At 44.8% G+C, this 10,782-nt stretch overlaps 2 protein-coding genes across 2 annotated transcripts; one reads left to right on the top strand and one right to left on the bottom strand.

The window, feature by feature from the left end:
- Positions 1-2,993: 2,993 nt before the first annotated feature.
- Positions 2,994-7,296, top strand: LOC133395127 (uncharacterized). Its single transcript, XM_061663827.1, has 4 exons — positions 2,994-3,315; positions 4,576-5,255; positions 5,340-6,662; positions 7,222-7,296. The coding sequence occupies exons 1-4, from the start codon at positions 2,994-2,996 to the stop codon at positions 7,294-7,296; spliced, it is 2,400 nt and encodes a 799-aa protein (XP_061519811.1).
- Positions 7,297-8,517: 1,221 nt separating this feature from the next.
- Positions 8,518-10,384, bottom strand: LOC133391905 (uncharacterized). The gene is made up of 3 exons (XM_061648609.1): positions 9,922-10,384; positions 9,507-9,814; positions 8,518-9,443 (listed from the first exon to the last, which is right to left on the bottom strand). Exons 1-3 carry the CDS (start codon positions 10,305-10,307, stop codon positions 9,259-9,261), a joined length of 879 nt encoding a protein of 292 aa, XP_061504593.1. The 5' UTR covers positions 10,308-10,384; the 3' UTR covers positions 8,518-9,258.
- Between the last annotated feature and the right edge of the window lie 398 nt (positions 10,385-10,782).

Raw genomic sequence — 10,782 nt, 5'->3', positions numbered from 1 at the left:
ATATAGAAGCTATAACAGACAACTTCATACTCGTTATCTCATTCGAGTGAAATTCTCGCTCATCAGACACCCAACACGATTCTGGAGGTATGTTGAATCAAAACGCGGTAACAGCTCGCTCCCCGATGTTCTCACATATAACAACGTCTCCACAAGCAGTAAGGAAGGCATGTGCAACTTATTTGCTGATCGTTTCAAGGACTGCTTTACTACGGATGATGCAAGCTTATCATTAGAAGCAGCTTTAAATAATGTGCCCCGTGATGTTGTTGACATTGATGTACGCGATATTATTATCTCGGTAGATACTGTACTACGTGCTCTGCAGCAGGTCAAAACCTCATACAACCCTGGACCCGATGGTATTCCTACGGCAATCCTTGCCAAATGCCGCGAATTTTTAGCAGAGCCTCTGTCTCAAATCTACCAACTCTCTTTTGCACAAAGTACTGTACCCACGGCCTGGAAATCCTCTGTGATGTTTCCGGTGTACAAAAAAGGAGATAAAAACTCTGCTGAGAACTACCGCGGTATAACCACCTTGCCTTCTTGTGCCAAGGTGTTTGAGATCGTCATACAAAACTCGCTAATGTATCACTGTCGTTCTTATATTTCTACACGCCAGCATGGTTTCTTTCCTCGACGCAGTGTTACCACAAACCTGGTGGAATTCGTCTCCAACTGCCATGCAGCCTTTACTTCCGGAGCTCAGATGGATGCAGTATACACTGATCTTAAGGCTGCGTTTGATCGTGTGAACCATCGCTTGCTGTTGGCTAAGCTCGCCCGGATCGGTCTCTCTACTCCGCTGGTGAATTGGTTCAGGTCCTATATCTCTGAACGTAGCTACTACGTACAAATCGATGGTGTCTCCTCTAAGGTTTTCGAGAGTTCATCTGGCGTCCCTCAGGGCAGCAACTTGGGACCACTGCTGTTCTCGCTTTTTATTAACGACGTCACACTGGCCATTACGGAAGCAGATTGTCTGCTTTATGCGGATGATGTTAGGCTGTTTCGCATCGTACGGAACACTTCCGACTCTCTTTCTCTGCAAAGATCGATTGATGTTTTCTCTGACTGGTGTATCAATAACGACCTGCTAATTTCTGTTGATAAGTGTACGTCAATGTCTTTCTTTAGAATAGCTAGTCCGATAAGGTATATCTATAGCATATCAGGGACACAACTACCGCGGTGCAATACGGTCAGGGATTTAGGAGTCACCCTGGATCGCAAACTAGATTTCCGACAACATTACTGTGATATTTTAGACAAAGCTAACAAAATGCTAGGATTTATTCGTCGACATTCGAGAGAACTTAATGACCCACACTGCCTGTTAACTCTGTACAAGTCCTATGTTCGTTCCATCCTCGAGTTTAGTTCTACAGTTTGGTGTCCGTTCTCTAGTGTTTGGTCCAATAGAATAGAAGCTGTCCAAAAGAGAGTTACTCGTATTGTCCTACACTTCACTCCGTGGCGTAATGTAACCCCTCGTCCATCGTATCATACTCGTTGTTTGTTGTTTGGTCTGGACACACTTGCTAGGAGACGTGATAATGCCCAATGTACGTTTTTGTCCAAACTTATTGTCGGTGAGATAGATTCGCCAGAACTACTGGCTAGAGTCAACATAAATGTCCCTCCTAGAGTGTTCCGTAACTACACACTAATAAGAACTGACCTTACAAGACGTGCATACAGCGAGAACGACCCAATGACTGCGATGGCCCGTAAATTTAATCAGCGTTACATTTTATTTGACTGGCACCTACCTACTAGATTCTGTTGATCCGTTTTGTCATTGTACACTGCGTTAGTTATTTAAGTTTTAGTTTTAATTCAGTGATAAGGCCGCTTGTTTGGCCAATCACTTAATACAATAAACAATAACAACAATAACAACAAACGTTTACTTCGTTCTAATGAAACCATGATCTTTCATACCAATTGGCGCATATTTTATTAAAGAAAATCACCCAACTGCCAGGTTCCATCTAGCTCCAATTATAGAAAACCCCTTTCTTTCAATTGTTAAAATCTAGTAGCAATAAGTTTAATGAAAAAACCGAACTGCTAGTATGTATATGGTTGACATGTTGTAATCATCGTTTATTAGTCCTTTATATTACCAGTTTTAAAAGCCCCCTTCCTTATTAGTTTATAAAAATTGCAGAATTAATGTAACAAATTCTGCAATAAATATACCAGCTAGCACCACGTGGAGGTTGGGATAGGAGTTCAAAGATGCATAAAAGCGTCAAAGCATTTGCTAGCCAGCTGAAAAAGAAAAAAAAAGGAAATTTGTCAAAGCATTGCTGCCTTGCATGAAACAATTAAAACGTCTTAATCTATCTTAATGAAACCCTATCTAACCTATTCAGCTAAAGTATGTAGTAATGGACTGAAATGATACCCTATTCCTTCATCTAATGAAATTGCTACAAGCTTACACATCACACTATCTATAGGAACCCTACCTAATTCTTTTGATAAATCTGCTATTTCACCTTCGTAATTAAATATGATATCTGAACTACACGGAGTACTAAAGCTGACTTTCTTCTTCTTTAACAAATGTCCTATTATGTAAACCTTTCCAGATTCTTCTAATGCTGCTGTTCGAGCAGCTACGCGAATCGTGCAGATTTGAACTGCGGATCGGATCACATCCGCGCCCGTTGATGTACACATCTCTATCGATCATAAATTAATAAATAGAGGGCGAAAAGGCTTTTTCCCTCTCTTCATCACCAGCAATTTCTTACAACGGCTTCGGTAATTATTAGCAGCAAAAACCAAAGAAAGAAAAGGAAACTTTATCCGAAAACTATTCGCGACGAAACATTGGTGCCGTGACCAGGATTGTGCCGATATCCTGAATATTCGCAATTTTTTCGATAAAGTGCTAAACACCTTTGCCTTTCACTACCCGACCGTTACACTGCACTTTACACTACACTCGCGCACACGATAATCGCAGTTTTAGTAAGATGCCAGCTCAACCGCTTATTTTGTCGTCGAGACGAACGATTTTGATTGCCATTTTGGCCCGTTACGAAGAGTTTCTTCAAAACTACCAGCCCGATAGGGATTCTATCGAGGTGGAAACTCGTATGGCCAAATTTGACCAAATATGCAAGGATTTGGAGAGCCTTCAACAGCAGCTGGAGGACAGTGCAACCACTGCTGAAGAGATGACACACAATGCCGCCCTTAGGGAGGATTTTGAACGGCGCTTGATTCGCGTTCAATCGGCATTGAAAGCGAAATATAGAGAAATTCCGCGCAGCGAAGTGTCGCAGCAAGGAGCCGGTAGGAACCCGCTACAAGGCATAAAACTGCCCACCATCGCTCTGCCGGAGTTTGACGGCGATTATATGCAATGGCTGACCTTTAGGGATACCTTTGAGTGTTTGATTCACGATAATGTTGATTTGCCGCCAATACAAAAATTCCATTATCTACGCGCAGCCCTAAAAGGTGAAGCAGCGCAAGTGATCGAGGCCATTACAATAAGCGCCTCCAGCTATGAATTAGCTTGGAAAACACTCGCTGAGCGATATTCGAATGAATATTTACTGAAAAAACGCCACTTACAAGCGATGTTCGGCATCACTCCAGCGAAGAGGGAAAGTGCGACAACCCTGCACCAGTTAGTGGACGAGTTCGAGCGTCACAAAAAAACCCTAAATCACTTGGGAGAGAAAACTGACGGCTGGAGCAGCATATTAGAGCATTTACTTTGCACAAAATTGCCCTCTAACACATTACGCGATTGGGAAGAATTTGCTTCGACCAATGACAATCCGAGCTACGATTCGTTGATTGCCTTTTTGCACCGCCGTATGCGCGTACTCGAGACGCTATTAGTAAACAAACCCGAACCATCACCTATAGAAGCACCGATACCACCAAGACGCACTAATTTTCCGCGCACTGCTAGTTTTGCTACCACTGACCGCGATGTTAATAAATGCCCGTTGTGCAATATGCCGCACACCATAACAAAATGCCAGCGATTTAATGCCATGAATCCTGCCCAGCGGTACCGTAAGGTACTTGATGCCCGCTTGTGTTTGAATTGTCTGCGAGACAATCACCGTGCCCGCGATTGCTCGTCACAGTACAAGTGTCGTCATTGCAACTTGGCGCATCACACAATGATTCACACTGAAAGCACTCCCAGCACATCTTCCACTACATTTCCAATGCTAGCTGCGCAAGATGAACCTTCACACACAACACACGCCACTGATGATCACACGGCTAGCATACAACGCAGCTACGCAGCTGCAATAAAACAATCACCTTCACAAATATTATTACAAACTGCACTTCTAAATGTAACCGATGCACACGGCATCCTGCATCCTGTGCGTGCACTCTTAGACAGCGCATCACAGCCCAATTTGATGAGCAATCGCCTTGCTCAGAGGTTGGCTTTGAAAAGTAGCACGGTTAACATAACCCTCAAAGGAGCAGGACTATCCACCAGAACGGTGAGGAGGTCGGTTCGAGCTCAAATTGCTTCACGTGTTGAACACTTTGACTTGGATGTCGATTTTCTGATAGTAGACAAGGTGATCGCTGATCTGCCGGCGCATGATGTTTCCACTCGCGGCTGGAACATTCCTTCGGAATTTGTTTTGGCTGACCCGCAGTTCGATAAATCAGCCCCGATTGATCTCATCCTTGGTGCCCGTCATTACGCTTCCTTCTTTACGAACGTAAAATCGCACGAGCTTGCTCCGAACCTTCCAACTATGCTGAACAGCGTGTTTGGGTGGGTCATGATTGGTCCCACCTCTCCTCAGAATCCTGCATCTCCGACCGATTGCACCGCCGCGTCCACAATCGTCTGCATGGCATCCCTGGAGGAGTCTCTCGAACGCTTTTGGAAGCTGGAAGGGTTAAGCGTCAATGATTCGTACTCACCTGATGAGCGGCGATGCGAAACGTTGTATAAAGAAACCACTCAGCGCGACGAGTCGGGTCGATATATTGTACGATTGCCCAAACAGACCGACTTCACGGAAAAGCTTGGCCTGTCTAAAACTACCGCTTTGAGACGCTTCGAGCTGCTGGAGAGGAGGCTAGAACGCAACCCACAGCTCAAGGAAGACTATCATGCCTTCATGAAGGAGTATTTGGAGCTGGGGCACATGTCGCTCATGAACAAAGATAGTGGGGATGAACAGGCGTACTACCTACCGCACCATCCCGTATTTAAAGCCTCCAGTACCACCACGAAAGTAAGGGTCGTGTTTGACGGATCTGCAAAAACAAGCACTGGTTATTCCTTGAATGACATTCTATGTGTTGGTCCAATCGTGCAGGACGAGCTGCTTGATATTGTGTTGCGATTCCGCACCTACCAAATAGCACTTGTGGGAGATATAGCGAAAATGTACCGACAAATATTGCTGCATTCTGAGGATCGTCGATTGGTGCGCATATTCTTTCGATTCTCGCCACAAGCTCCGATCCAAGTATATGAGCTCAACACCGTTACATATGGACTAGCACCTTCCTCGTTTCTGGCTACACGCACACTTATCCAACTAGCAGATGATGAAGGGACTGAATATGCGCTTGCATCTGCAGCCCTGAAACGAAACTTTTACGTGGACGACTTCATTGGTGGTGCCAATAACGTTCGCGAAGCTGTTCAGCTGCGTAAGGAGTTATCAGCGCTACTTGCCAAAGGTGGGTTTGAGTTGCGCAAGTGGACCTCAAACAATCTGAGCGTACTCTCCGGCTTAAGCACCGAGTATATCGGCACACACTCATCGCTGCATTTTATACCCAACGAGACGGTCAAAGCACTCGGCATCTCGTGGAAGCCTGAATCGGATGAGCTGTGTTTTGAATCCAACACTGAGGCTGATGAAGCCACGTCGACCAAGCGATCTATTTTGTCGAGCATTGCCAAAATGTACGATCCGCTCGGATTGATAGCACCGGTGATCGTGCGTGCTAAGATGCTGATGCAGGAGCTATGGCTACTCAAATCCGGCTGGGATGAACCTGTTCCTAATCACATCTGTAAAAAATGGAAGGCGATTCAGAGCGACTGGAAAACGTTATCCGAGTACAGGACTAACCGTTACGCTCTCTTACCAGATGCAACAGTAGAATTTCACACATTTACCGATGCTTCTGAGGCCGCCTACGGAGCATGTGTCTACGCTCGTTGTGAAAACGCGGCGGGAGAAGTCCGCATCAGCCTATTAGCTTCGAAGTCTCGAGTGGCACCACTGAAGCGCGTCACGTTGCCGAGGCTTGAACTAAGCGCAGCTGTCCTGGGCGCCCATCTGCATCATCGCGTCAAGGAGGCAATGCAGATCGTGTGCGCCGAATCGTTTTTCTGGTCCGACTCAACAGTGACGCTAAAATGGATTGCGTCACCTCCCAACTCCTGGAAGACGTTCGTGGCAAATCGAGTAGCTGAGGTGCAACACTACTCTCATCCAAGGCAATGGAGGCACGTTCCTGGCACATCCAATCCTGCTGACTTGGTTTCCCGAGGCATGTCGGCAGCACACTTCACGCAGAATCAGCTTTGGAATAACGGTCCAGATTGGCTTGTGCAACCTTCGTCCCATTGGCCCAGCTCAGATCCAGAACCAAGCGATGAGGCGGACCTAGAAACACGCCAGGTGAGTGCCGCTTTAGTTTGTACACAAACTCATCCATGGTTTGGCATTTCTTCATCCTTCACCAGAATGGTACGCATCATTGCATACTGCATACGTTTTGTGCGCAACACCAAGCAGAAGGCGCGATCACAGCGATCGATACCGCACACCAATGCATCCAAGACGATCACGCCCAAGTACGTGGATGCTGCAAAAATTGTGCTTTGCAGACTAGCCCAGCAAGATGCATTTTCCGCGGAAATCAAGCAGCTAAAAAAGGGAGAAGCATTGATGAAACAATCTCCTTTACGAAAACTTACCCCATTCCTGGATACAGAAGAAGTAATACGGGTGGGAGGACGATTGAACTTGTCGCAACTACCGTATCAGTCCAAGCATCCAGCTGTTCTACCGAAGAACCACAAATTCACCCGTCTACTTGCGGAAGATTATCATGAAGAGATGAAACATGCTAGTGGAAGGCTATTGCTATCCCGCATTAGAGAACTGTATTGGCCACTGGACGGACGTCGCTTGGTAAAAAGCATTGCAAGAAACTGCTTCCGCTGTATTCGGCAAGATCCCGCACTCGCCCGGCAGCCGGTTGGCCAGCTTCCACCATCCCGCATCACACCGAGCCGACCTTTTTCTGTAACCGGAGTGGATTACGCCGGTCCATTCTACTTGAAGCCAGCGCACCGGAAGGCAGCAGCTACTAAGAGCTATCTGTGCGTTTTCGTGTGTTTCGCTACGAAAGCTGTGCACTTGGAACTCGTGGGAGACCTCACAACGGCGGGATTCTTAGCAGCGCTACGCCGATTCACATCACGACGCGGATTGCCAGCCCACATCCATTCTGATAATGGGAAAAACTTCGAAGGCGCAGAACGTGAACTGAAGGAGCTTTTTGAGCTGTTCAACGACGAACAACACCGCAACACCGTGGCTACTAGATGCGCTGACCGGGGAATCACTTGGCATTTCAACCCACCAAAGGCTCCACACTTCGGCGGATTATGGGAAGCAGCAGTAAAGACGGCGAAGCGACACCTCTATCGTCACCTGGGCGATACGCGGCTGTCGTACGAAGGCTACTGCACTGTGCTCCACCAAATCGAAGCAGCGATGAATTCCCGTCCGCTGTTGCCTTTGTCCGACGATCCCAACGAGCTAGCTGCACTCACACCGGCACACTTCCTTATTGGCACATCGATGTTCGCCGTGCCTGAACCGGACTACACCCAGCTGAAATCCTGCACGCTAGATGATCTTCAGAAGTGGCAGCTTTTGGTTCAGCGTTTTTGGAAGCATTGGGCCACTGAGTATCTACAAGAAATGCAGAAATGTTATGCAAGTGGTGGCAGCAACAACAGCAACATACTTCCCGGCAGATTAGTGATCCTCATGGACGAATCGTTACCCACCACTCGTTGGCCTCTCGCGCGTATCGTTAAAATCCATCCCGGTGAAGACAAGATAGTACGCGTCGTTACGCTTAAGACAGCTAAGGGAATAATTACGCGACCGATCACGAAAATATGCGTTTTACCGCTCAGAACTGATAGCGAAAACCACGTGTAGTCTAGGAAGCAACTTTTTGTTGACATTCGTCAAGGTGGGGAGGATGTTCGAGCAGCTACGCGAATCGTGCAGATTTGAACTGCGGATCGGATCACATCCGCGCCCGTTGATGTACACATCTCTATCGATCATAAATTAATAAATAGAGGGCGAAAAGGCTTTTTCCCTCTCTTCATCACCAGCAATTTCTTACAACGGCTTCGGTAATTATTAGCAGCAAAAACCAAAGAAAGGAAAGGAAACTTTATCCGAAAACTATTCGCGACGAAACAGCTGCACTATACCTGATGATCTCCCTATCCTTCGTCAAAAACCATCCATTCCTTTTACCTTTCCTTAGCATTAAACCTTCCTTAACGAATAAAATTACTTCCTCTCCTCTGAATTTGAAAATGGGATACTGTTTTTCCTCCTTTCTAACTGCTACTTGTGTTTCCCTAAGCTCAGCAAGCCTGCAAACTATTTGATTTAATATTCTCGGTCCTGGTCTTGCTAGCCTTTTCATAAACTGCAGCGTATTCTCACAATCATATGTTGAAATTTCTGGAAGGGGACCTAAATTTTGAACGTCTTTTGTGACGTGTAAAAGGTTATGGACATTACTAGTTAAATTATATTTGGTGTATATTGAGCTGTAGTCTAAAACAAATTTTTCTAATAATTGACCAGCGTATGTCCAATATTGTTTGAAGAAAGAATGCGAAAGGAAAGTATGAGCTACATAAATAAGTTTAAAATGATCGTACGCTGAATCGTGGATTCTTCCTAAGAACAAAGGGATACTTATATGATTTAAAAAAGACCGGAAATCTGTCCCCTTCCAATAATCCACATATTTTAAAGACCTAACACCTCGATGTATCTCTGCTGGCAATTCTATTCTAGCTAAAATCTTGTTTATCTCTTCCTGCTCTGCTGCTGACCATGCTGAAAACCCTTTATAATCTCCTTTATAACCTTTAAGCAATTTTTTCAATGCCCCTAGATGAAACAAGTGTAAATCGTCTGCAATTGACATCTGAACTACTATATTAAATTATTTTAAGTCTAATAACGGAGTATGGTGCTTCTGGTGTCTTATTGGGTAGTTTCCATCGCGAAAATCATCGTCGATCCTCTCCTCAGCAACGCCTTCAAATATCATCTTCCGTGCGCTCTTGTCAAATTTTCCTACGATTTTGCACTTTATGCAACCGCAAGCGCCGTTGAAGTATGTTACACCTGGAAAAAAGATACATAAATATTGTTAACTTATTCAGCTCTGTATTATTCTCCATTGCTTACCTTTGATGAATGCTCGTGCTGGAGAATCTGCCAGGAAAGCTTTAAGGGTGATTTTTATTTTTTTGTTGTTGATAACAATTCCGTCATCGTGTAGGCGATTCAATTCATCAACGAGTGGGCGCAAGTAGTCCTCGACATTTTCCGGTTTGGATAAGCCACAAAACACGCCAACCACCAATATGGGAGCTTCTGGGACGTTTACAAGCTTCACCAATATGGGCCATAGCTGTTTTGGCCCGCTCTTAAATAACGGTAGCCCATCTACGAATATGTTTATTAATATTTCGTTGACCGAAGGAGTCGGCTTCCTAATATGAAACACAGTATCTGCCTATGCATTAGTTCTGATGTTACCTATGCATTAGTTATACCATTACATGGTACATGTTATCAAGCTAAGCACAATCTGTCTTACCGAAAACAACTTTGCATACATTTCGCAATGCCATGATACCACATTTCACCGCCAGCTACCGCGTGTATTTCCTTGCCCACAGCAACCGGTGTCTTAAGGAGCGTTCTAGAATCTAGAGGAAGAGGAATGTCCGTTGTTTCGCGAACCAAGCGAAGAAGATCATTCAATACTAAATGAGGTATCTTATGAGATAAAGCCCAAACTCTCAACCGCTTGGCCATCGGATGTTGAGCTGAACTATTATTTTCCTCATTCAGTAGATGATCTTCTTCATCTTTATCATCCTCTTCGCTCTCGTTCTCGATGTATTCGATTATTTCATCCTCATCTTCATCATCGGATAAAATGAATACATCCTCCTCCTCCGACAAGGGGAAATCCATCATGCACTCCTCAGCAACGCCATCAACCACAGCTTCCGGACCTGAAACTAAAAGACTTTATTACTAAATACGTCCATAAAAGCGTACATAAATTAGTGCATTTGTGATTTGTGCGTTCGGGGGGGTTGGTTTGGTTCGATAGTCGATAAATGATGGATGGGCTTAGTCCTATCCTGATAATCCGAACAAATCTGACCTGCCATGATCGGAGTTGGTTTTATCTATACTCAAAAGAAGTTAAAGGTCGGAAAGTTATCGTTTTCGCTAAGTTAGTTACATTTGTCTTTTATTGACAAGAACGATGGTTCTAAACGATAGTTTCTTTCCTACTTTACAGTTTCCAGCTCGTGTTTCATAATACGGACGATTAAAAATTTAAAATCTTTTAAGATTTAAAATCGTCATCGTGAGCATAACATGAAAACAATATTTTGCTTTTACGTTGGTGTTTACCTTTACAATGAATACTGAATGTCTT

Source organism: Anopheles gambiae, chromosome 2 (assembly GCF_943734735.2).
Source record: "Anopheles gambiae chromosome 2, idAnoGambNW_F1_1, whole genome shotgun sequence".
NCBI lineage: Eukaryota > Metazoa > Arthropoda > Insecta > Diptera > Culicidae > Anopheles > Anopheles gambiae.
This window is presented reverse-complemented; position numbering and strand designations above follow the sequence as displayed.

Bases quoted from the DNA above. Each gene is read 5' to 3' on its own strand.
- LOC133395127 (XM_061663827.1), top strand. From the start codon at position 2,994: ATGCCAGCTCAACCGCTTATTTTGTCGTCGAGACGAACGATTTTGATT. The intron at 5,256-5,339 runs GTAAGGGTCGTG...CCAATCGTGCAG, and splicing joins CCTCCAGTACCACCACGAAA to GACGAGCTGCTTGATATTGT. The intron at 6,663-7,221 runs GTGAGTGCCGCT...GTATTCGGCAAG, and splicing joins CGGACCTAGAAACACGCCAG to ATCCCGCACTCGCCCGGCAG.
- LOC133391905 (XM_061648609.1), bottom strand. From the start codon at position 10,307: ATGATGGATTTCCCCTTGTCGGAGGAGGAGGATGTATTCATTTTATCC. The intron at 9,815-9,921 runs GTAAGACAGATT...GTTTCATATTAG, and splicing joins TGTATGCAAAGTTGTTTTCG to GAAGCCGACTCCTTCGGTCA. The intron at 9,444-9,506 runs GTAAGCAATGGA...TCTTTTTTCCAG, and splicing joins AGCACGAGCATTCATCAAAG to GTGTAACATACTTCAACGGC.